At 46.5% G+C, this 26355-nt stretch overlaps 1 protein-coding gene across 16 annotated transcripts in view; it reads right to left on the reverse strand.

Annotated features, from left to right (window-relative positions):
* Positions 1-26355, reverse strand: part of mycbp2 (MYC binding protein 2) — a 58416-nt gene that overhangs the window by 26101 nt on the left and 5960 nt on the right. For 10 of the 16 annotated variants that reach the window (XM_034561305.1, XM_034561303.1, XM_034561296.1 and 7 more), the window contains exons 3-40: positions 22982-23197; positions 20839-20992; positions 20537-20733; positions 19537-19779; positions 18990-19061; positions 18716-18812; positions 18545-18618; positions 16306-16444; positions 16036-16112; positions 13870-14074; positions 13595-13759; positions 13280-13438; positions 12933-13137; positions 12593-12738; positions 11945-12055; positions 11518-11622; positions 9650-9769; positions 9400-9481; positions 9002-9119; positions 8480-8838; positions 7973-8145; positions 7567-7692; positions 7284-7411; positions 6900-6991; positions 6656-6790; positions 6447-6530; positions 6250-6346; positions 5966-6158; positions 5376-5650; positions 4717-4938; positions 4443-4634; positions 3104-3310; positions 2850-2987; positions 2529-2707; positions 2287-2429; positions 2072-2172; positions 1768-1986; positions 1443-1665 (exon numbers count right to left, since the gene is read on the reverse strand). In XM_034561305.1, coding sequence (XP_034417196.1) covers positions 1443-1665; positions 1768-1986; positions 2072-2172; positions 2287-2429; positions 2529-2707; positions 2850-2987; positions 3104-3310; positions 4443-4634; positions 4717-4938; positions 5376-5650; positions 5966-6158; positions 6250-6346; positions 6447-6530; positions 6656-6790; positions 6900-6991; positions 7284-7411; positions 7567-7692; positions 7973-8145; positions 8480-8838; positions 9002-9119; positions 9400-9481; positions 9650-9769; positions 11518-11622; positions 11945-12055; positions 12593-12738; positions 12933-13137; positions 13280-13438; positions 13595-13759; positions 13870-14074; positions 16036-16112; positions 16306-16444; positions 18545-18618; positions 18716-18812; positions 18990-19061; positions 19537-19779; positions 20537-20733; positions 20839-20992; positions 22982-23197 — 5971 coding nt within the window. The remainder of the gene's footprint in view (positions 1-1442; positions 1666-1767; positions 1987-2071; positions 2173-2286; positions 2430-2528; positions 2708-2849; positions 2988-3103; positions 3311-4442; positions 4635-4716; positions 4939-5375; positions 5651-5965; positions 6159-6249; positions 6347-6446; positions 6531-6655; positions 6791-6899; positions 6992-7283; positions 7412-7566; positions 7693-7972; positions 8146-8479; positions 8839-9001; positions 9120-9399; positions 9482-9649; positions 9770-11517; positions 11623-11944; positions 12056-12592; positions 12739-12932; positions 13138-13279; positions 13439-13594; positions 13760-13869; positions 14075-16035; positions 16113-16305; positions 16445-18544; positions 18619-18715; positions 18813-18989; positions 19062-19536; positions 19780-20536; positions 20734-20838; positions 20993-22981; positions 23198-26355) is intronic. The other 6 variants (XM_034561290.1, XM_034561304.1, XM_034561295.1 and 3 more) reach the window with 5 other exon arrangements.

Consider the following 26355-nt stretch of genomic DNA (forward strand, 5'->3'; position numbering starts at 1 on the left):
CCACGTCGTGCTGCACATCTATACACACAAGTATTGCTGGTGCTGTCACCGTTCACACATTTATGCGTTACCTCAATAAAGAATACGTTTGCCTGTTTTTCCCCCCAAGAAAGGAACAGTTTGGTTTTTTGCGGGGTTGTATGCTGTACTTCTCCAGTTAGTGGACTACAGGAGACGGAGTCTGGAGAAACAAACAACTGCCAAAGCTGTACTGCTGCAGATTGGGTGGCACAAAACCTATTTTAGATACCTACAATTTTATTTTTTAAAAATCAATATCAGATCATGGATACGCTATATTTAGAATATTTTCACCGCTTTACCCTGCCGTCAGACAGTTTTCTGACAGGGAACCAAAGTCGTTATCTGTGCTGTCTTTTAAAAGCCACAGAACTCCTTTGACTGAACCAGTGATTCAACCTTGCAGAACACAGGAGTTGCTGGTCCACCGCTGCCTCTGGCGCTCAGTTTGTTCGTGTTATTGTGCGACTTCTGACCGAGCAAACTAAATAGTTAAAAGTAATGTCATACAGTAAGGTAAACTAACTAATTTATCGAGGCAGCGGTAGACCAGCAACTCCTGTGTTCTGCCACGTTAAATTACTGCTGCTTGTCAAAAAGGAGTCTCGTGTCTTTGCAGAGACCATATATGGATATTCCGGCTTCGGTTCCCCGTCAGAAAGGGCTGTCTGACAGCAAAGTAAAGCGGTGAAAATGTTCTAAATATAGCGTACACTTAAACTGTGAAGGGTGTTTTTAGGTGTCTAAAATACATCCACAGCAGTGCATTGCTTTGATCCCGTGTCGGTGCTCCAGACTCCTTCTACTGTAGTAACACACCGACTTTGGAGAAGTACCTCAACCACTTGGAAAAATCCAAACCATCCCTGACAGGTATGAAGCACATCATCCCAGACTCGGCTGCTGCTGCTTTGGAGCAAGACACTTTGGTTGGGCAGTACATGCTAGCTGAGCATTTTATGATTCTGTCCAGAATATCATTTAAAAAGACAAACATTTGATCGTCATTCAAATTGTTGGTAAATTCACTGCAGTGCATACTTTTCCTGATCTTAATAAATTGTGTCTGACAAGCACTTCAAATGACAAAAGTAGTATTACATCCAATTGTAGTGCCGATGAAATTAAATATCAGAGAAGTGCAATTACTTAGCAGCCAATAATGATGACAAAAAACACTAATATTTGGAAGTAGAAGTTGGCAAATGCAATTAAGTGCCTTCAAAAGGTTAATGTCTTGATTTTAGAATGTATCTTTAATCTCATGTGGTAAACCTATTTCTCTCTATCGGCCTACTGTATATTAAATCAACCAAGTCTCTTGGCTTTTGAGAAGTTGTGGATGTATTACGATTCTGTTATTGCCAAAACAACAGTCTAATCATAACTGCTGATGTGTTCATTTGCACGGCCTCGCCTACCTGGCAGCACCAGGACGGTTGTTGGCCAGCCGGTGGAGCCAGAGAACTTCTTGAGATCAGTCCAGGTGTTGATGGTGTCATGGATCAAAGGTTTGCCCCCCAGGCTGGACAGGTGGAGGGTACGGCTGGGGATGAGCAGGCGCAGGACGTCCTCTGGCTGCGCCGTGCCGCACTGCTGATCAAACTCGATGGTGGTCCAGCGGACGCAGTCAGGGAAAGACACCTGAGGAACGAAGCGGAGCCAGATTCACTTTGAGACCTTAGACCACAGTGCGCCTTTGACTTTGTACTGGTGAGAGTCTCTGCATGCCAAAGGATGCCTTACCCTGTATTGTGTGACGCCAGCTTGTTTGTAAGGGTGCTCGCTCTCAATCACCGAGTAGTGGTTCGAGGTGGTGCAAGCCGACAGGCCCTGCTCCGGCTGGTTGCCGGTCGTGCTGTCTGTTGACTGGTTGGGGTTGAAGGTGGGGGGGGCGTACTTTTGGTTGAGGGCGGAGACAGCAGGTAACAGCTCCTGAACGAGTCCGAAAACCTCAACGGCGGCCTGGATAAGGGAGAGCGAGGCATTTCACTACGATGTCAGAGAGAAACAACTCACGAAACCAAGATCAAAGGCTCTGCCATCTTACCTTCGGCACAGACGCGGCCACGGGGCCGATGTAGGCCAGGATGAGGGGCAAGAGCATGGAGAACAGGCTGGAGGAACTCAGTAGCTCGGGAATATCGTCCACTGGAGATAATAAAACGACATTGGTTAAACTGAAGAGAGGCTGAGCGGATAAGAGCCAATTTAAATATACGTGTCTCTGCTGCAATGCTTTTGCAATACGTTTGTTGCTCTTACCATCGACAGCAAAAGCCCTGTGAAGCAGGTCCTTCGCAGCTCTGACCACAGCGCTGACCACGGACAGAGCTCGGCTACAGTTCTTGTCTTCCTCATTGGCTTTGCTCAACAGCTGAGACTGGAGATCCCCATCGTACTCACTCCTTCAGCCAACGAGAAACAGAAACAAAGTCAGATAAAGAGCCCCCCCCACACAAATACTGCACAGCTTAGATGTTAGAAAATGCCAGCTGTTTGTGGACCTGTAGTAGAGAATCTGTGGGATCTGTCCTCTGGTCTGGTTGGTGCCATTGCTGCTCAAGCTGCAGGTGCTGAAGGTGAAGGACACGCCGTCGGAGCACTGCACCGTGGTCATGCCTCCATCCCCGTTTGCTGTCCGGCTGCCATAGTTCCGTAACCGCACGGCGTACTTTACACCCTCCTGCGACAGAATCAGTTCATCAGTGAGACTATATGCATATTAAACAAAGACCAGCACACAATTGTAAAACAAAAAGAAGTTATAAATCAGTTTGTATTTGTATCTCAACTGTGAGTATTATTTTCTTGAGAGCCCTCTGTACCTTGAGCGGCACGGCCTTGTCCATGCGAATCTCAGCAATATCGCTGGGGGAATCGTCAGTGCTGTAGGTGCCCTTCACCAGCTCCAGGGACGTCCACCTGTGAGAATGTGCCGAGTCACCTGGGTGCTCCGTCTGTGCCTGAAGGGTGATGGCAACACAAACAAAGATTTGTTTCAGAAAGGAGGCAAAAGAAAACAAGAGGCAAAATAGGAAACACAATAAAATCAAGCTGAAAAGGATGCCGAATCACTTACATCGTCGGCCAGCACCTCCAGTTCATACTCATGGATGCCCCCTCCTCCGTAGACGCACACGCCCACCAGCACAACACCTGGCTTGTCCACGGTCATACAGATGGCATCCGGAGAGCCATTGCCCGTGTTCCAACTGCGGCCCTGGCTCGTTTTGGTGAAACGGTTGGGGGATGCTTTCACGGAGTGTAGCGAGTTCAGCCCATCAATCTAATCAGCAAGGACACAATAAGTGATGTGGCACAACCATATCTTTCATAACCACACAGGGCTGATTAACACATTCGAGGAGTAACGCAAAAAATGTAATCCTGAGCTCAAATTACCGCCTCGCAGATGTATTCCTCCGCCAACAAGTCTTGTTGCAGTTTACATTCATGTCAGTCCAAAACGTCATCACTTCATCTTTATATTGGATATTTGTGTGAAATTGTCATAACTAAGATGTGAATTATGGCCAAAAAGGAGTTTTATGAGATCCAGAGACCTTCGACCACCAAATTATAATCAGTTCATCCTTACATTTGTGCCAAATTTGAACAAATTCCCCCAAAGTGTTCCTGAGATATAACATTGATGAGACTGGTACAGACAGACAGACCAAAAACAGAGAGGAAATGGATGATCTCTAATAGATCCATTGACTGAAATAAACAGAGCAAACTATTCAGCCTGCTGACAACAGAGAGCCAGACACGACTGCAGAAGGAACCCTGTCCAGGTGCTCAGGGGAGGAAGACTTTGTTTCCCTGACAACAGACTGGCGAGAAGAAAAAAAAACAGTGGCTGCTGTTGAGTGACGGTTACTATGGCGACGAGCACGCCGGAGTCTGCAGCACAAGGGGTGTGATGATAATTAAACTAAGAGTGTGACAGAGGGAGGTGACAGGGATATGTCCCACCCACTTAGTGACTCAGCATATCGTAAAAACAATAAAGGAAATCTAATTCCCACTTCTTCTGTTGTTCTTCTGTTTTTGGCAACAGCACAGACGTCACCTTGTTCCAAGAAAAAGGTGTCACTATGAACGTTAGTGCAATAAAAACAAAGCCTTAAGTAAAAGGATATGGCACGGGAAAGGAGGAAAGAAAAAGAATAAGGAAAGACATGAGAGCCTCGTTGAAATCTACAGCTCTGAAAGCTGCATTGTGACAATTTTGAATTGAACCCCTGAGGTTTGAAAAGAGTCTATACATGTTCCTGAAAAAAAAAAAAAATACACAAGAGCACAAAAGAGGAGATTAGTTATTATGTTGTCTTATAGGACGCTGGCTCTGCAGCCCCTAACGTACACGCCTTGCGTTTGTGAGGGTGCGTGAATATCAGCGCGGGTTAAGTTACCTCGGAGCCGAGGGCCGAGGCGGTGAGCTCGGAGACGATGGAGGCCAGTAGGCCACAGGTGTTGGAGACCAGGTGTGGGGAGAACAGCTCCACCTCCTTCCTCAAACTCTTCCTCACCGGCAGCACCACAATCACCAGCATCTTCTCCAGGACCTCCCGGAAGCTGGTCATGCCCATCAGGTTCTCCTCCGTCTGGGGGGAGATATGATGTTACTGTTTTACTGCCGACCACCTCACATGTTGAAGGCACCGTGTACAACGTGCAAAATCTCACATGGCTCAGTTTCTCCATGTGGGCCACCAGCAGGGGGAAGCGGTGAGCGAGAGCAGAGTCGTTCTCCGTGCTGACTTGTTTGACAAGTGAACGCAGCAGCACTTCCCCGTCGTACGCGATGGGCAGGATGGACGTCAGCTTGACCGAAGTGTGGCACAGAGCCGACATCACGGCCGCCAGCAGGCGGCTGCTGGACGTGCGAAAGTTGGCCTCGGCAATGTCCTAAAAGAAGAGGGTGGGCAAGAATGAATCTCGGATGTGATCCCCTTTTTTGCTTCACCTCACGATCTCAAATGTTGACTAAATGTGCACATCTGCTTTACGCTTGGTAAATAATTGGTTGATTGACAGAAAATGATTCATCAACTTTTTTGATTATCATTGTTCAAGTCAACATTCAGCAAAAACTTACAAACATTCAGCGGTTACACGTTCTCAAAATGTGCGGCCTTTCTGTTTTTAGAAATTTTAATATCTTCTGGTTTAGGACAAACAGAAGCAATTTTAAGATGTCGCCATCGGCTTTGGGAACTTGCAATAGGGCATTTTATACACTAATGACGCATTAGGGGAAAAAAACACATGAATTGCTAATGAGAATACCACTGTAACTAGTTTCAGTCCTATTCAAAAACTCCTCGTACTCTTCCGTCACTGACCTGGTCCAGGCAGTTGAGCAGGTCGCACAGGCAGGCCCACTGCAGAGCCGGGGTCGGGTAGAACGAGTGGAAGCAGGCGGTGAAGGTGTTGTGGCACTCCTGCAGCACAGCTTCCAGCAGGGTCAGAGGCTGAGACAGGTAGCCCTCGGGGTCGTTGTCCAGCTTGGTCAGGCAGTTGTCCATGCCTTCCGACAGGATCTTCTTCAGCAGGCTGCGCGTCTTTCCCACGCACTCGGCCAGCTTGCTGGACTCCTCCACCACAGCTTTGGTGCTGGCTAGAAATCAAAGGACCGACAGTAAAACAAAACGCTGTGAGGTCGTACCAACAGTAAAGCGTTCACTTGAAGCGTACTTTTTTAAAAGATATAAACACAACCGGACCGTTTTAATAGACATAAAAGGATCGTCACACTGAGTATTTCATTCAGGAATGAATAAGGATGAATACTGTCAATTGTTTTTTGTCATTCAAAAAGGCAGGAAACCAGCAGTGCCACTAACAGCTTCATAGTAGCAACGCTGCGGTTCTCCTTTTCGCAAAGAACGAGCCGTTATTTACAAAGTCCCGTTAGAGTTCTCTGTGCGCCTACCGGCGATGGGGAAGATCTCACAGATGTAGACCCTGAGCAGGCGGAGGCAGCACGTGCCCACAAAGCGCAGCCTCTCCAGGTCCAGCAGGGTGGCTGTGTACTGGAAGCCCTTCAGCCCTCGCAGCTCCTCCACACCCAGAACCAAGGTGGTCCAGCTCCAGTGAAGGACACTCAGCAGAGACTCAAAACATTCCTACACAGAGACAGAGAGAGCCGCAATGCTGTTTTATATGATCTGTGAAGACAATAAGCAGGTAGAAACTCAGAACCGAGAAGATACTGACCACTGAGACGGTGCGAGCGAATGAGCGCTTAAGGATGTGGACCGGTTCACTGGTCTGCTGCTTCCCTTTCGATGCATTGCCATCATTTGAAGGAAGTCTGGCGTTAAAATATAAAGAAACAATCAAAATAAATTACTTGACTACGGACAAAGAAATGCTTGAATCGCTGTGAGCAGAGTGTAAAAAATGATACGTGCCTGTACAGTAGCTGAGGTATCTGACCCGCGTTAACGTCCGTACCGTTATTTGACTTCTTAGAGCTTTTGAACTGAAAGACCACACTTCAGGAAAGAGGGGAAGAAAAAGATATTCAAATTCAAACATTATCAAACTAAATGGAAAATGTGTAGGATGTATCCGTGTATAAATGCCGGAGCATCCTCTATATTGAGAAAAGGAGTGTTACCCGTCATCTGTAGTAATGGTAGCCTGTCCGTGGGAGCCACAGTCACTGCTGGGTCCAGACACTCGGGCCCACGCCACATACCACCAGCCCAGCTGCAGCAGCACCGGCTCGTCAAACATCATGGCGTACTTCTCCCTAAAGACAGGAGCAGCATTGCTTCCATGAATACTTTCATTTTCAACTAAATAGTTGGGAGCACCGAAGGAATCCATGAACTTATTTGTATTCTTTTTTTTTTTTTTACCTGGCAGCACAGTCGTACGCCAGCACGTCGGTCTCAGCCAGCAGATCGCCGTCTGTCTCGTGGTCGCCCCCGTCGGGTCCCAGCTCGAAAAGCTGCACAACAACAGGACTGAGTGAGTCTGGTGTGGTCGCCTACATTTAAGGCCAGGACTCTACTTAATCCATCAAAGTGTATTATCCTCCAGTTATTGGTTTCAGGAGTTTTCTCTGACTGTAACAATGCAATTATTGTAGCTTTGCAATGATTATGGTCACACAACGTTATGCTTTTGTCAGCATTGTCATTTCTAGCAATTGCAGCTAAACATGCTGTAGATACAAGTTTAAAAAGAATCAAGTGTCTCTTCTTTAAAACATTGTTTTAAAGTGTCCCGAGGCAGCTCACCTTGATCTTGGCAGTGTACTCCCCTCGACCCCCGAACAGACCCAGTCCGCCCAGCAGGATATCTGCATCGGCACAGAACCGGATGGCCTCCACCGAGTGGGCCGAGTAGCCCCAGCCACCGCCGTGACCTACAGCATCACACATGGGGGTCAGTGAAGCTATGCAAGGCTCACAGATGACGTGTATCCACTTTGGTTGTTTACTACATCATAAACTGTCCAAGCCAAATGCCTGTCGTATCACACATCATTTACCATGAATCCTGCACAAAGAGTCCACTTACTCTCAAAGCGGTTCACCACACTGTAGTCCTCCTTGGAGTAGACCTTCATCACTGCCTGGGTTTCTTCCTCCCCGCTGGCCACGCCCATCTTCAGCTCTTGCATGGCCGCCAGTGTATCCAGGCAACCTAAGCAGACGACCCAGTATACTTCCTCTCAGCATTGAATGATGAAGAGCATGAATGAATCTTGTGACAGCTTGTCATGTTTGGCTACAAGAGCAAATGTGTCTATCAAATTGATATTTCCCAACAATTGGGGTTTGCACAGTGGTAACATCTACTTCGAGACACACGGATGCATTGTCCATCATCCCTTGCGTCGCAGCATGTGTGTACTTATTCATTAGATCTCAATAAAAACAGATTCATATGACCAAAGACATGTTGCTGAGGAGCAGAGGATTACCGAGGATGTGCAGGGCTCCGTGAGAGCGAGTGGTGGTGGCGTGTGATCCGGAGGGCAACGCCAGCTCCGGACTCAGGATGCTGCAGCGAGCCTGCAGATCTGTGGCAGAGGGCATCCTGGCATCAGCTATCACCGCATTGTAGCACAGCATCTCTTTAGCGGCAGGCAGGAACCTGGAAGCACACAAAGGAATACGTGGAGGGTTGACACATGGAAGAAGTTACATTCATTTGGTTAGATGTGTATGTTTTGTGAAAATAGACGGACTACATTCATTCCCACGGTTCACAAGTTTAACTTAAATTGGTAATTTGAAAAAAGTATGGACCCTTTAAAACTTTAATTGAACCTTTTGTTGGAGCTTTTATCCAACTACCAAACCAAAAAAAAGAAAAGGAATTTAATTGTCCAGCCCTCAGTTTCGCTTAATGTTTCGCTTAATGCCCAGGTAGTACATGCAGGTTAACTACAACAAAACCTAAATGTTAGTATAGTCCTTGGACTGACCTCCATACGACATCATACACAGGGTCCAGACACAGCCCAAATCCCTGCAGGTCCTCCTGCTCAGAGTCATTGAAGGTCCTGCAGCTTCCGTCCATTTTGTTGATCAGCAAGCATTTAAATGGAGGCGGCTCAGAAACAGAGGAGGGCACAAGGCCAATAATGTGTTTGCTGGCAAAGATCTCTGAAGTGGCGAGGACATGGGAGTTGATAAGAGCCTCATCGATCCGCAGGAACGTCTGGTCCCCGCTGGCACCAATCCAGGTGGCCTTTCGCCCATATTTGGCCCCAATGTTGGGCATGGGAGAAGGCTTGGCATTCCAGTAGGGCATGTCCAGGATGGGCCGGCCCAGCTGTCCTTTCTAAAGAACAAGGAGTGTATGTATTCACTCTAAAGAGCACTTCATAGCCAACAATGTCAAAACGGGTGTGAAGCAGCGAACATTTGAAATACTGCCATCATACGAGTAAGACGAAAAGATTTTCAAAAACCTGCAACCTCTTAAAAAGCGAGCTTGTTCTTACCGAGAAGCTGCCGAATGTAAAGACCTGCCCGTCCGTGAGGAGGACGGCTGTGTGGTTACTGCCCGCTGTCACCTGAACACTGGGACCTGGAAGGGCCTGCACCAGAGTCGGAGAACCCCTGGTAGGTGGAAGCATCAGGTTCAGGTTGTGTGTTTACTTAAGTGTTTAAAGTAAGTCAAAAGGACTTTTTAGGCTGAATTAACAAATGTAGGCCTGTGCTTTCCTAGAACACAAGTCAAACAAACAACAAACTCCCCTTCCTGGCCAGTAGAATGATGGGTACTGACGTACTATTAAATGTTGTTGCTTAATGTGTAAATGACATGAAATACTGCCCTATATCTGACGTATTACGAATAATTCCGTCCTTTCGCTTGAAGATGCATCAGAAGCAATACCTAGAGTTCACGTCTCCATGTCCGAGCTGCCCGTGTTGGCCGTAACCAAACGTGTAGACGTCTCCGTTCTCCATCAGCACCACTGTAAAGCAACACGATCAGGGTGGTTCTTTACTTCAAGGGAAAGGAAAACCTTCTTCATCTCTTTCTTCTTTAAAAAAAATAAATAAATGATGTTCATTAAGTAAAATGCAGACAAATGTACCCCGGTGCCTGATCCGAAGCAGGCACGCGGGGGAACGAATCCTACCTGAGTGGTGAAAACCGCAGCTGACCTGCACAGCTCGCAGCTCGGAGTCAAATCTCACGGCCCCGGGGGGGTAGGTGGTGATTTTGCTGGCGTCCTTCTCCCCGCGTTCACTGCTGCCATCTATAAAGACAAAAACACTAAGTCAGCACAATTGAGGAGAGGACGGGTGGGTGGGGGGCATGGGGGGAGTGGGTGGTGGAGAGTGAGGTTTAGTAGCAACTTCAGACCACAGAGGTAGATGTCTCTGCTGGAAAACAGAGCTTGAGGGAAAAGCATGCCGAGATAGAAAGGAGGGGAAACACAGCTCTTTAAACAAAAGGCTTTTGGCAACCAGTCACATTACGGAGGGAGTCTGGTTTACCCTGAGCCATGTCTAAGAGGGCACAGTTGTGCTGTGGTGTGTGTGTGTGTGTGTGTGTGTGTGTGTGTGTAAAGTTGGATAGAGTCCCATGCGTCGCTGTAAAAGCAATGACAGTCAATACCCTTTTGGACCAGGAAGCAGCTCATTGTGGTAAACCTCTGTATATCTGAGATCGGCCAGAGGAGATGACGGCTTCAGGTTTTCAATATTACCTCGCAGTAAATGTTAAATAAAGTTTGACTGGCTTATGGCCCAAACATTCATTAAGGTTTAACAAATGTTTAGCTCATGGTGACAACTGTCAATGTGAGTGTAAAAAAACAGAAGGGCTCTTCATGACATCTAAAGCACAATTAGAGCTTCCTGGAGGTTACGGACGGACTATTGGCGGTGGGTCGGGGCTTCCCTCTTCGTGAGTGTAAAACCATGAGGATGTCCAGAGGACTGTGATGTATAACTATACAGCCTTACAACTGTGCAACAACCACAATGAATGCAAAAAACGGTCTCAACTTCTTCTGCTCTGAAATGGAGCACACTGTTGCATCATTATTTCCACATATAACAGTGGAAATTAAATTTTTAAAAAAACACCTTTGTCCTTAACAATGAGTTTCTATTTGGAAGGTTTTCTAATGGGAGATGAATGCACAAAGCTGCAATTCCACTCCAACCTGCGCCACCTATTGGCAAGAAAAGCAGCAGCAGCCCAGACGGCCACGATCTACAGACCGAGATACCAAAGAGATGACCCATAGTCTACAGGGAGAGTATATATATATGTTAATTATACATGTGGGTCTAATTGGAATCACGAGTTGTTCGTTGGTTGAATAGTTGGCTTTGAGAAAAGTAACAGCAGACTAAAAACACGTGATGGTCCAGTGCCTGAAAAGTTAATGCGATGACAGGTTCATGGATTTGTTTGCCTTTGTGGGGGAGGGCCAGGGGTTACTGCACTGTTTCCATGAGATGAATCGCATCTAAAAACATGGACTGTGAAGCCGACGGGCCCGCTTCCTTCCTTCTGCGTCACATGGTTCAGCAGTTTTCTTGTATGCTTGCAATGCTAATGTTGTACCCGTGAAGTGGCAAATCAGCCACTACGGGAGTGATGGCAAGTACATTTTCAGGATTTCTATTTAGGTCAAACAACGGAAGCGGGCAGAGCAGGCGTCCTACTCCGAGGATTAGAGCGGTTAAACTAGAAAACTAATTGGCATAAAAGACTTATTACTGTATTTACTGTACTTGAGCCCTTTCCCATGTTGGAACTGAAACAGGGAACCAGCCAACTAAGGTCGGTCTTTAACCCGGATCTAAAAGCTTCACAGTGAGTCCCCTCCTGCCAACAGGCCACATTGTTTTGTTACCACGAGACCTGGAGAAGACATGAGAGTCCCACCATCACAGAGAGTGAGAGAGGAGGTGGGCGGGATAGCCAGATTGGGAGATGAGTCGAAAAAGGGTGTCTCTACACCCGTTGAGTTAGTGAAGACCAAAGTACCTTTGTGCTTGTCCCGCTTATGCCTTAGTGCCTGAAGGGGTCTTATTCTGGCTAGGGCCTGCTCACGCTGGTTCATTAAAATGGGACCGGGAAAAACAAGGGGGCCTGGGGGAGAAAGACACTTTCACATGCATGCACAATGCTCACAAATGGGAAAGAACACATGATAAATACTTCACCACAACAATGCACACACACACTGAAAAAGTATAAGCAAAAGGGGGAAGTCACCAAGGCACAACACCCAAGCTCACACAGCAACAGAGTTTGTGGCTCCACTCTATTCATTGACTGCTACTGCCATCTTCTCACTCTCCCCGTGTCTATGTTTTATTCTCTAATGTAGAAAGCATGTCAAAAGACAGCAAGAAAAAACAACACAGCCCTGCTCTAAACAGTCCCCAAACTGTTTAGCCACAATTCATACCTCTGCCCTCCTCCAGCCTGTGCCGGCGGTTGATTCTCTGTCGCTTCTCCTCCTGACGGATCTGAATGTGTTCCTCAATGTTCACTCCTGGAGGGGGGGGGACAGGCACAGCTGAAAACCCCCCAAAAAAAAAAAAAAAAAAAAGAAAGGACCCAGGTACAGGCAGCCCAGACAGGATGCAGGAGGAAGAGGAGGGAAGACGGAGCAGAGCAGAACAAAACAAGACACACATCAATGAGTGATGGAAAGACGTCATGGAGAAGCAATGACTCTGCACAGCGCGAGAACAAAACAAAAAGGATGAGCGGCGACAAGCGCGCCAAACGGCACACATTGGAGCGAATGGGACAGGCAGTGTGATGCGTGTGGCGTAAGCAGCGCGCTTGCATAGCCCCACCCCCCCCCCCCAGCCCACCGCCCGCTTCTGATCCAACATGCTGCAATACCACTGAAAATTGGAATATCACATGGCGCGTATGTGTGTGTGTGTGTGTGTGTGTGTGTGTGTCATTTTAACCATGCAGCTGATTTATCAGACACGGTGAGCAAAATGTAAACATTGTCAGCAGTGATGCAGGTGAAGTGTAAATACAGTGTGATTGAGCGACACAGGGGGGGGGGGGGGAATGAAGTCATAAGTTGGCATACCTAGCAGCAGGTCCAGAGGAATCATCTCCTTCACTGCATCAAAGATGCCTCTCTGTCTGGCCTCTTGACCGTCCAGCTCTCTTGCACAGGCCTTGCAACAGCCACACGCCGAGCAGCCAGACTCTCCAGACCCACAGCCACAGATACTGGGAGGACACACACGGACAAATACATTCAAATTACGAGAAACAATTTAGCAAAAAATGTGTTTTTTAAAAAAAGGACCCCCCCCCCACACCCCAGATGCCCATTTTCTGGCTCACTCATTAATAAACACATGTGCTGTGCATATACTGTAGCTAGCACCTTCGACCCTTTACAGTTCTTTGTGCCTCCTTACCCTCCCGGTACTCTGTCCGGCCGTCCGCTGCTGACACAGCTAGCGCCGTAGCCGGTGCAGTCTCCGCACACCGTGCACACCATGCACTGGTCCAGCTTCCACTTGTGCATGCCTGGCTGGCACATCATGCTCTTCTCTTCCTTCTCTTCCAGCTCGTCCTCCAGGTCCTCATCCATGGCCGTGGCCATGCTCTCCACACCGAACGCTACGGTAAACACACACACGCACACGCACACACACACACACACACACACAGGAAAGATGTCAGAGTGAGCTTAGCACAAAGACAATGTGCGTTTATGAAAGACACAATATACAGTAAGTTGTATAAGTGTGTGTGTGTTCACCTTTCCCTGCCTGGCTCATGGATCCAGTGTCTCTGCCACACTGGCCCTTGTTGTTCACCCCGAATGTCCACACTTCACCGCTCTTGTTTAGAACACACGTGTGGGCCTTGCCCATGGCGACCTGAATTACAGAGTGACCTTTCAGGTCCGTCACCTGGCCTGTGGACGAGAGCGAGAGAAACGATTATAAAGAGCGCCAATGGCGTGGCTTTCGACGGAAAGATATTTTAAGATCTTTTTCTGAAAGCCTCTCATCCGTCTTCATTAAAGAAGCTACTGATGGTTGGAGGAACAGCCCTGGCCCAGTCTACTCACAAGTGCTGTCACTGTAAATAGCATCTTTGCCAAACATGTAGAGCTCTCCGTCCTTGGTGACAATGCTGCTGCTTCCGTTGTTGCACGCGGTGTACACTGCCGTCTTGGTCTCTAATTTGATCATCTTCTTGGGCTTGTACGGCTTGGGCTGTCTGCGGCTTTTGGCTGCGAGGGAAGAAACCAAACAGACATCGACGTCAGGACTTCAACTGAGGGGGTTTTGATACAACAGAATGAATTGTGAAACCGTTGCCCAAAGGTTGAACTGGTCTTACTGGACTCTCCGTCCTCTCCCTTGCTGGCAGAGCCTGTGAAGAACACGCTTCCGTCTTCGGCCACCAGCAGCGCATGAGAGCCATCGTGGCCGACGGAGAACTGGATGATTTTGGGAGACTTCGTCACGGGCAGTTCCACCCATTTCCCTGCTGAAGGGCCACCCTGCTTTATACCCAGGCTCTGGTACTTTCCTGTGTAGTAAATCTGGGAGGGGAAGATGAGGAAAGAAGATCAGGATCAAATTGTTTTCTGACAGCATATCCATTTGTTTACACTATGCTGTGTCAAAAGTTTAATCTGGGTTCTTTATTGTTCGCAGCAGATGGCCCAGAATCGGGAATCTTGATCCCACTTGGACAGCCGACATCCCTCCTGCATCATCGGGCTGTCCCGAAAACAATTTGGGGTATTTACGAGCATCAGTTGCACTCTCACACTTAACTCGGGGAGCCAGTCAGTCGGTAAGCTAAATAAATCTGTCAGATTTACAACTGCGAGAAGAAAAAATGTAAGTCAATACTGGCGGGTTGCGTCAGGAGAGATATTGGAATACTGATTAGGACTTCAATTAACGGGGCAAGCTTTAAAGCATTGGGCACAGGCCCAGCACCAACACAGGGGTCATAGATGAATAAAGACCCTCTTGTTTTTCTTTTTTTGGTCCACTGTTATTTTTTTGTCTTTAGTATCCAAACAACACAGCAGGTATAAATGCTACTTGTACAAATGCTGCTGCTGGAGGAGATCTTCCTTATAGAACTCAAATCGTCCAACACTCACTTCCTCAAAAGAGAGAATACGCAGAACCAACAGCATAACACACTGAGCCTTCATTCCTTTACATCAAATGCCTGGCATGATGTCCAACCCTAGTGGCGACTTTGTGCCAAGATGTGCCAAGCTGCTCCTATTTTTACCAGTCTGGGTTACGATAATTTGCAGATAAAGTGTGCGGTGAGATTAGGCCTCCACAGACACAGAAATGTGCAACAGGCGACTGTCCCGGCCTGCTATCTCCATACGAGGCACACCGCACCACACCTACAGCACCGAGACACACAACCACACCTTCCACACCCCCCAACAAACATGCTGGTCTAAAAGAAATGTGACTTATCTCACTCAGCAGGCCCAGTCACTCTCTCCAATAATTGGGCCTACTGCTCCATTACAGGCTCAGACTGTAATGGACTTAAGAATGCAGTCTTAACCTTTGTTTATACATGTGCGTGGAGCCAACCTGCTCCGATGGCTCGCGACCAACGAGCATGCACGAAGGCCTTTATGCCTTTGCATTATTCTCCGAAACATATTCGTGGACAACTCTACTTCCTTTATGCAAGGCTTGAAGGCAAAAAGGAGCCAAGTAGTAAACTAAACATAGTAGTAAAAAAAAAAAACTAAAAAGGTTAATTATCCTGGAAACAATTTTAATTGGGTCGCAAAATATAAACAAAAATGTAGATTTTTAAAGAACATTTCCAAAAGCATAAATAAAAAAAAAAAACGTATTGATTTTCTTTGTAAAAACTTCAGATCGTGTCAGTAGCACTTTTATCAGTCAACTATTTGTGGCAGTCACATCTGAAGAGTTACCCATTCAGAGGCGGACGACCAACAGTGGCTGCGATGACATCATTTTCTGGAGTGTGCGCACCTCCTCTTCCCCCAGACACAAACGGAGTCTAAAATGTACAATTGTTTGTGTTTCTGCTCTTATATAAAGTCATGAACACAGAAGGCTTTGCAGTGGGCAGTGGTGTTGTCAGCCTCAGCTACTGCTTAGCCAGGTGAAATACTTCCATACTTCTCAAGCAGAGAGGTCACTGGCTGGAGAAAAACAAACTCAGATGTTGTTCCAGAGCGTATTCTATTTTATTTAAGGGCAACCAAATATATCCACAACATGAAAAGATGCCTTATGGTTATGCTTTGGTGTAGTGCAGTCTGACCCAAAGAACATCTGACTGCAGCTAACTACACACAGATGTTATGAGACAAAGGGAATGGGCTTCATGTGGCCAGCGTGACGAAAGAAGGAAGAGGATGCGTGCAGAAGCACAACTCATTGAGATCTTGGGTTTTTTCCCCTGTTGGAGCTCCACGGTTCAACCCGTTCCAACGATTGTTTTGTTACTACTGTTTATGCGATTTTTCACACTCACCTTTCCCGAGGCGGTTTTCATCAAAGCAAACTCCCTGCCTGCGCCAAGCAACGCTGCCTCTTCATCAAAGCCTGTGCCTGGCAGGACGACATGTAGAGACAGAGACACAATGAGACAACGTTGGAAAGTAGTTTTTTTACTTTTTTAAAAAATATTAATTTGAGTTTCGAACTACAACGTCTGCAAGCCTTGTTGACCCAAATGCCTGTAGCAGGTATACATATGCATATGAAAGCCGTAGACAGATCAAAGTATGTTTTCATCACTCACTGATGATGTGCAGATCCTTCTCCAGGTCGAACAGAGAGATGCCGCAGGCGTGCAGACATTTCCTTGCCAGCTTCAGCTGCAGTTCCTGCTGCAGGGCCGGGTCTGAGCTCATGGTATAGATCCGCACCACGAAACCATCCTGTGGGAGTTGGGGGGGGGAAGAGCCGTTTAGCTTCATGACTCAACGTTGCAACAGCGCGGCACTTAAGAGTCCAGCTGATCATTTTAGGATACAGGAAGTCTCTTAATGAAAACATAGCCCCACTTTCAGCTCACTGAAGTCCAGCTCTTCAAAAAGGAAAAGTTCAAAATCATGAGAAATAAGTGACAAGAGAAGATTAATCTCACTTTCATGTTTAAAACACTTTGAGTGCACATGTGTGATTGACTTTAGTGGGCGATGAGGTCATGTGCTACATATGCATTGGATAAGCACATGGATAGGTCTAATAACTGGCGCAACATGTATTTAACAGTTGCAATTCGTTATCCGTGTTGGAATGAACCGCTAGCAGGTCGAGGCTGATGTGGTTTGCTTTTCTTCCCGGGAAAGGATCACACGTAACGGGTCAAGGAAGGACGCGTTGTGGCAAACGTGGGCGTCTTAATCATCGGTTTTTTTAACGGCCTTCGTTTCTGCAAGTCCAGATTAAAACTCAAACGGCTTTGACAGCATTGTTAAACGCCTCTGATTTAAGGGGTTCTGAAACGCTGTGCGTTTTTTAAATGTATGGGTGTGGATGCAGCCTCTGAATCAATGCGCGGCAAATAACAGATGACGCAACTGCCAGAGATGTGGGCTCGTCAGACTGCAGGGGTTCGTAATTTACGAGGGGAGGGAGGAGGGAGGGGGGGGCGGGGCACAGTAAAGAGAGGAACATAACTAGGAAATAATTGGGAGACAACAGGGGTGGAGAAAAGGATGATGGGTAGCGTGGGGACGGTCTGGTAATGAGCGGAGCACAGCACATGTGCCCCTCACATCATTAAATAAGCGCCTCTATCCTCGGCCTAGCGCCTTGACCTCCTATAGTTCCCGCACATCACCCTCTCCCTTCCCAGCATCTGAAACCCCCTCGTCGTGTGAGCTCTTCGATTTCCCTCAACCGCTAAGTGGTCTGTGCTGTGGTTGCATTTGCTGGCTGCTCACAAAAATAAAATTTAAAAAAATGCATGCATCTTCTGAGGACTCCCCCACTGCCCAGACTGCTATCGGGCTAGAGGCGACCGCAGATATATGGATTTCACAGCTTCCCCTCCCCCACTCACATTACATAGTCCTTATGCAGATAACTGCTCGAGAGATTAAGCTCTCTGGAGAATACCCACATCTGGTGCCACACCCACAAATAGGCTTCACACACAGACACAGCTACACCCCCCTCAGTGGCGCAGCTGGTGATCAGCTGGGAGAAAGTGTGTGTGTGTGTGTGTGTGTGTGTGTGTGTGTGTGTGTGTGTGTGTGTGTGGAGGGGGGGGGGGGGGACAAATGCTTCAAGGAGCCGTGCAAGAGGAGCAGCTACCTTATTTTGACTAACAAACGATTTGGTTTTCATGAGGGGAACGTGTATCGCGTGTGTGTGTGTGTGTGTGTGTGTGTGTGTGTGTGTGTGTGTGTGTGTGTGTGAGTGTGTGTGTGTGTGTGTGTGTGTGTGTTGAATGGCACCGTAAACATATGATCTCTGCATTTTTCTTCGGTAGGGACAACTGCTCACAAACGCTGACAATTGCCTATAATTTAACTGCTGCAATGTAGTTCGGGATGACTCGCCACGCTTCTGGTGTAAAAGATTTGTTTGTCACTGGCACATGTGAAGCCACAGATACCTAGAGCGTTAATCTTTGCAGCTGGTGTCGTGCATGCTCGCATCTCAAGGGTGTAATCACGACCTGACGCCTTTGTTTACGTCTAACTTTTTGCTACACGCGCCTAAGAGCAAGGTTTGATCCCAATAAAACACTGCTACTTAACATATTTAATGATTATATCATTAATCAATCACTAAACTTGGATCACATCAGCTTTATTTTCCTATTATCTGACCATGTTCTTTGATAGTATTGTGTCCGATGGCATGTGTTCTCACTTATTGCCGTTTATTTATCTTATATATTCTATATTGTTTAACGTTGATGGCCAACTGATACTGATTACATTTCACATTTTTTGAAGCGCCTTAGAAAGATGAGGCACGCTATCGTCATGGTGACTGGCAGTCCCAGCAGGGACATGACGTACGTCTTTGCAGGCTGCGATCTGGTTGATGTACTCTCCGTCTGTGAAGATGATGTTCTGTCCGTCAGCATGTTGACCTGCAAAGAGAAGCAAAGTGAATAATACGCAATAACTTAGCTTTCATGATGTGGGTATTTTTTGTTGTTGTTTTTTTAAACAGTGTTTTCTCAGAACCTGGCATCGTGACAGTCCCCTCCTGCTCCAGAGTCTCAGGGTTGATCTTGATGGCCGACATCATGTGGTTACTTGTGTCCCGATACAACAAGTACCCCTTAAGACACAAATGGAATAGTCAGGAAGCAGGATCTCTAACTGAAGCCTCACAGCTCACTGACACATATTGTGGATAACTATGACGACGATACTGTATTTGAAACTTGAAGCCTTTTCCAAAGCCACTCGATTGAAATGTATGCGCGGAGCATCTGGATAAATCTCCACTACCAACCTGAGCAAAGCCCAGCCACGACCTCTTCTCCTTTCGGTTCCTGGTACGGGACGTGGAGTTGTACACATGGCCCTGTAAGGCATTGATAAGCAGCACATGATTAGACGACCACAGACAGACGTAAATATAAATATATATATATATTTTTTTCTTTATCAGTCATCAACGAGAGTATTCCATTATAAAAAAGTGTTATGGCTGTAGCAGTGTTCTCTGCTAAAGGCCCTTCTGTTATCTAGCCTGCCCTCATTTATATAAATGTCTTGGGGAAAAAACAGCTGTCATTAGAAATACAGTTCAACAGCAAAACAAACTGACACCTGCAAAAACCTGATAATAACCTTCATGAATTTAGGATTTACTGCTGGATTAGACCGCATTAGTTTCAGCCTGGTGTACCTAATAAACTGGCAACAAGGTATATAGCTTGATATAAGTAATCCAGTTAAACGGTGTATTTCTTGTAAGATTTAAGCCCATCTAAATCCCCAGACTTAGGAGACATTGTGTTCGTCAAGCTACACATGCAGCTGCGAGTGTCACGTACCCTGACGGTGCCACTGTATCCGGAGCCCACTTTGTAAAGTCCGTCCTTGCAGAGCAAGTACAGGAAGGAGCCGTCGGTCTGCAGGAGGCAGCGTTCGTCTTCGTCGATGGCCACCTCCTTCAGGATCCACTTGTTCATGAGGGCGCCGCGCTTGATGCCGTTCCCAAACCAGTCCTGGATCTGAATCTTTCCCACCAGGACCGCCTGCACGCTCCTCTGTAGGGCATTGAGTATGGTGGGCACCTGGTGAGATGAAAGACACGAGGAGGGGGGGAATTAGCACAACTGCCAACCTCTACTGGGCGGCTGAGTCAAATCCTTTCATGGTGGCTCTCTTTGCTCTGCATTTCCACACACTTACATATTTCTCACATCCTTTTTTTTTAAAAAAACACACACCGCTGGTCTCACCCTTTACACAAGTACAAACAAACATGAACACACAGACACGTACAGCACATAAGCACACACTTCTCGCCTGCCTGCCCGCCATTGTGATGATTCACAGCCCAGTCCACCCACACACACACACACACAGATCTCTGAACACAGGACTTCAGTAAACGACATATGCTGCAGAATGCAGAGTCTTATAGCCTTATATGGCATTATTGGGGCGTTCAATATGCTAATTTACAATCCTCATGACCGCACAGTTGGCATTAATCCCGTTTACGTTGGTCATTTACACGGTTATCTAAAGTTAGAAGTGTTCGATGAATCTGACATGACACACTTGCATGACTCGCATGACGCAATCAATTAAGACCGTTAAGATAAGAACTCAAACAAGGTTCTTGGGTGAGGTCCATTGTCATTCCAGCTGTGTGCTTCATCGAATACAATACAATTCCTCTTGCAAGATAGCGATCAGAACAGGTGCTCAGTGTAAAAGAGTTTGACACAGAAGCCAGACTCACGTGTGTGTTCTTCAATCGTGTCCAAATTAAGATGGAGACCAAAGACCAATTCAAATGGTTTATCAAAATTGGTTCATTACCTGTATCGTCTGGCAGGCGTGGCTGCCGTTGTTGGTGAGGATGGCGGAGACGGCCTGCAGGATTTTGCCGGTGTCGCCCCAGGCCACCACCAGACTGAAGAGGCAGGCGCAGGACAGAGCGGTGATGGCCTGTCCCGTCGGGTCGTTGGGCCCTGTGCTCCGGACCGTGGTCTCCAACAACAACTGGAAAAGGGACTCTGAGGGAGGCGCACGGGTGGAGGGCGGGTTAGACGTCAGTGGAAGGATCTTTAGGTTGCAACAACATATCTCTGACAGGGTCAAGGGAACGTGCTCAGCCTTACCCAGCACATCCGGAGGCTCAGTCTGAAAGCCCTCGGGCTGCTGTCCCTGCAGCATGTCCAACAAGGCCTGCAGGCTCCGCAGGCACAGCGAGGGGTGAGAGAACCGAGTTTCTTTTATCAGCTCAAACACCCCGCACAGCCCGATGCCGATGATCTATACACACACACACACACACACACACACACACACACACACACACACACACACACACACACACACACACACACACACACACACACACACACACACACACACACACACACACACACACACACACACACACCACACACACACACACACACACACACACACACACACACACACACACACACACACACACACACACACACACACACACACACACACACACACACACACACACACACTTTCTGTGAGCTAATGAACACCGAGAAGTCTTGCTAGAGTAGCAGCTGGGATGCGGCATCATACATGCGAAATAAGGATGAAACATACTGACAAAAACAATATTTTGAGGTTCACATCTGCTAAATAAAACAGAACAGATGAATAAAAAAAAAAAAAAGAGGCTTGAGGTAGATGTTTTTTTACTGAGGACGTGTCCTCCTCATCCAACAGTAGAACAACCTACAGTTACTACCGCTGGCTTCAACATCCACGATGAACACTTTGTGTAACAGACCCACGGGAGAAGAGAGTGTGGCCTAGAAAAGGATGCTGTATCCGTGTGGCTCGCTAGTGAACCAAATTATGTGCCAATGTTTCTCTTACGATCTCATTGAAAAACTTGTACCCAAAATAAGATTATGCCAGGTGAAAAAAAGTTACAAAATACCGTACACCAAAAATTGAATAGATATAGATTAATGTATGAAAGTGAAATACTGTTGTTTTTTTAAATATAGAAATATATACACCTTTTCTTTTTTTAAATTTTTTTTTTTTTTTTAAAGAAAAAAAACATATACTACACACACACACACACACATATACATATATATATATATATATACTTACATACATACATACATACAACAATAGCCCCTTAAATATGTGTCCGGATGAAATTCCAGTTTAACCCGATGACGACTGCAAGGTAACCCTTTCCATCTGGGACGCTCCAGTATTTACCTGATAACCCGTGTGTGCAGTGAGCACACAACACAAGTTAGAATCTGACACACGCACATAGTTATTGAAATACTGTAGGACGGTTTGTCTTGTTGGGGCGCAGTTTTTGCAGTGGCATTCATTGTGTGCTTAAAAAGTAACAATTGTGATTTATAACACAATGCAAATATTGATTTTGTAAGTGCATCTGAAGGTGGACACTAGGGCTGACGCAAGCAATCCCAAAGCAATTATCGTCAGAGAGAGAGCGAGAGCCTTGTATTGTGATGCTTTGGAAATGTTCTTTTCACTTTCATGCCAATGAAATTTAAGTGACAGAGAGAGAAAGAGAAAGAAAAAGAGACACACAGACACAGAGAGAGAGAGAGAGAGAGATCCGGTATAATTAAGAACTCACTTATTTTTACAGTCTATGAAACACACAGATTTTCTAAAACCGCCCCGATTGATGAGATGACAGACATCCTTTGGTTCCTACTGGTGGATACAGCTCCTGGAGCCGCTCTGGGGCCCGGACTATTTGCTTGAGCAGCCCCAGTTTGCAGTCAGTAGCGAGAGTCTTAAAATTCGAGCACATCATTTTTTGTAAGCGCTATTTCACCAAGCCTAAGGATCGTTTTCCCTTGAAGCACTAATTCACTTTGGGACTTTTTCTTGAGGGGAGGGGGAAACAGCACATTGTTATTTCTATAAATCAACTATGTGTCACCAAAGCATCAGTAATACAGTTAATTAAAAGAAATTGGAAATGTGTTGTGTAAGTGTGTAGGAAACCGACAGCTCTGACGAGGAGTACAACTGATAAACCGGGGGGCACACAGAGATGAAGAGGTAAGCTGGGGGGGAACAGAGGCTGTAATCCTCACAGAAAGAGGGTGTCAAACCTCTCGAATAATGAGTCCTACATACCAGCCCGGGGAGATAAAGGGTCGATACACCCCCAAGATAAAAAGGGCACAGCCTGACTCTCGCCTTGATACCGTGCCCCGCCACCAACCCATCAGCAGCCAACGGCGGCCCCGCTGCTCATACCTTTGGCAGCTTCACGGCCGGCTCGCGGTACTCCTCCTCCTCCTCGCTGTCAGAATCACCGCTCTGCACCGAGCTCCGGGAGGCCAGCACGAGGGAGGCCTCTCTCTGCTGCCAGTCCAGCACACAGTGCCGCACGTTGCAGTAGACATTGAAAGCAGATGGGTTGCTGTGCAGCTTGATGTCCGGCACGCAAAGGGCTCCATCTAGACTCTCGGCCTGTGGAAAAGAATAAATAAAAGAAAGAAAGAAAGAAAGAAAGTGTGTGAGAGAGAGAGAGAGACAGGTTAGTCACCAGATGATATAATTCGGTGCAACGATAAGCTATTAAGCACACCCCATAAACGTTTATAAACAGCAGTGTCCATTCATTAGAAGGATGCCTAATCGTAAAGAGTTAGCCTGTTGTGTTTACACCCGACTTTCAGTTCCCTCGGGCCACTGAAAATGTCCTTAAAGCTACTTTGATGTTGGTGGTCCCGGTGGACGAGAGTGGTAGTGTTTCCGAGCGCCAGAGGCCCTTTTAGAAATTCTCTATTTTACTGCAGCAGGCGTCTGACAGTCCGCTACGCTCAGTCCTGGTTCTGGTTCTCCCCGTACCCCACTTCCCTCCAGCAGGCCCAGCTATACGGCCTGGACCTCCAGCAGCGGGATGTCAGTGCTGGCTCTGTGGGGGGGGAACCGGGAACGCAGCGAGGGTACGCTCAACTCCTGGAGGAGGAGCCATGAGCTCTATTCCTCCAGCTGGACCTGGAGTCGGTCCGCGGTGGGCTGGTCTCTGTCGGAGGCAGCAAACCTGCATGATGTCATGAGATTTTGCGCTGAATCCGAACCCGAGGCACCAATGAATAGACGAGTCTTCTTAATGATGGTCACATATGTCATAAATCATATGGAGGCATCAGTATTAAATTGAGACTATTTCCAAACCAGTTAAAATGTCCTCACAGCAACTTTAACATCATGATAAAAATGAAATTTTACTCTTTTCAAAAGAAATCCCCTTTATGACAATTTAAAACAATATGAAACAAAGTGACTGGACTGATGTCTTACTGTAAACTGTAAGTGCTTTTTAATCTGATCCCTATGGAGCCGATCAGGTTTTTATGCTTCGATAACACGGGCTGCTGGCATCCTGTCACATTGAAGTCGTTCCCTTTGGGTTGCGTCTCTCGACTGCTCGTGACTCGTGCAGTTGCTTCAGAGGCAATTTCAGTGCTCGTCCACCAAAGACGTGCCCACTGACCACCATAAGCAGGGCTCGGCTTGGAAAGTCCTCAGAGGACCAGCGGTTCCTGGACCTACAGGGCTCTAGGCAGAGTTTAGCGGTTGGTTTTGACTTAACGAAGTTATATAACATCAATATGTCGGGAGTGTCGGTCTTTACACCGTCAGTTGTGTCTTCATGCCTAGCCAGTGACACATCTGTGGTCTGAAATGAGTCCTCACTCTTCGGGAAGCTCCCTTTTGTACACAGTGGGCTGGGCGAGTGTTTACCCATTTCAAGATCAGCTCAACACTGTTACAAAATGGCTTACCCAATATTTTACATAACCAGTGCAGGGGGGAAATATAGAAAAAAGATTTAAGATTAACTTAATGGATTTATTTTTGAAATGCCAAAGCATTAAAATATCTATTCGAAGATAAAAAAAAAAACTAGATGAAAATGAAACTGCTGAGAAGAGCCGAATGACAACCGATGAATCAGCATGGAAAACATTATCTAATCTTGAGCTATATTTAGGAGATTCTCCCTTCATTAAAAAAAGTTTTCTTTGGGGCTGCTCCTTGTCCCAAATGAAGCTCTAAAAAGATAGAAGGCAAATCATTTTGCTCAGACAGAATTTAGGTACTTTTAACAAATGAGATTGTGGGGCTAAATTCAGATTAGGTGCTGTTGTATTTGTATTTCTTTACACGAGGGAATCCAGCCTGGATATCAATGAGGTAGAGAAGCCAAAAGGGAAGATTTACAATAAAGAATAATCACAACAAAGCCCTTACACCCAAATAGTCCTTATGATCAGAGAAGCTACACCCCACAGACTCATCCCACCAAAGCTTTGGTAACTACAGCCCCGAGGCAACCTCCAGAGAATCCTATCGATCGGGCCTCTCTTGCAGCGTTGCGCTTTTGGCATCCCAATCGCAGAGAGTGATGTCATCTATTTGGGGAGAAAGGTCAGTTGTTCTCGGCTCAAACGGGTGGGGAGGATATCAGCTCCCCTCATCTCATTCGTGACCAGGTAGCACTCACTTTTAAAAAATAAATAAATAAAAATAAAAAAAACATACATACATACATACATACATACACATAAAGAACAGTCCTCCAGGAACAACACAGTCTGGACTTTGTACCTTCAATACAAACGGAGCAGCTGGAAAACAATCAATGCATTTTTTTGAGCAAAACAAAAAACACACAGAGAACGGAAACTTAATTTTAAAATTCTGATCTGTTCAATAAAATGTAGAAAATTCTAGAAGAACTGTATCTGAAAATGATTCCCATAATGCAACTCGATAGCGTCACTCAAGAGCCTCCCTGTCCGCCTGCAGTTTGCGTGTGATGGTCGTTCATGATTACAGTGAACTGTGACACTGCATCCGATTGGTCACACCTTGCAAACAGAGCATGAAGCCGTGTTTGACAGGTTTCACTAAAAAACGGAGCCAGCCATCAGAAATGTTTCAGTGAAAGTGGCTCCTTTAAAGGTATGTCATGAGTCATATAAGCAGAGGCTATTCGTGGCTCCGCACAGCCCGACGACCTGCTGATGTTTTGGGGTTCGCACTTTGCACCAACCCATAACCCGAACACGCTGGTTCATCTGATGCTTCCCTTTTGTGTTTCTGTCTGCACTGAGGATTTAATGGCCATCTAAAAGCTGCGGAGAAGGCTGGCATAAAGTCCCCCGACCGCACTTAGACGGATACACATTTCACACTGATGCCTTTATGGAAAAGGACGAAGAAAAGTGGTTCGAGCTCACAACTGTTCGGATGAGTAAATATGGAATTTAGCAAAAAGGGAGAAGATTTTAATCGGGAATGGTCATCCAATAATCACCAATAAGCCTGTAATTACTCAGACTCAATCTCTGGCGATGCAAAAATCCCCTCCTGTCTCCGTGTTGACCCGTGACGAATCTTTGTTTGCATTAGGAAACCGTTTAAAGTCCTTCTAATCATGCAGCAGACATAACTTTTTCCATCCAGAATGGTGAAAGAGTATTTGGGGATTCAAAAGGGTACTAGAAATACCTCCAGAGCAGCAGTACATTTTGTAAAAACGACCTTCTGCATATTTATCTCTCTGAGAAATTAATGCTTTTGATCTGAGAGTATAAAGCTTATCACGCCTAACA

Source organism: Cyclopterus lumpus, chromosome 21 (genome assembly GCF_009769545.1).
Source record: "Cyclopterus lumpus isolate fCycLum1 chromosome 21, fCycLum1.pri, whole genome shotgun sequence".
Classification (NCBI taxonomy): Eukaryota; Metazoa; Chordata; class Actinopteri; order Perciformes; family Cyclopteridae; genus Cyclopterus; species Cyclopterus lumpus.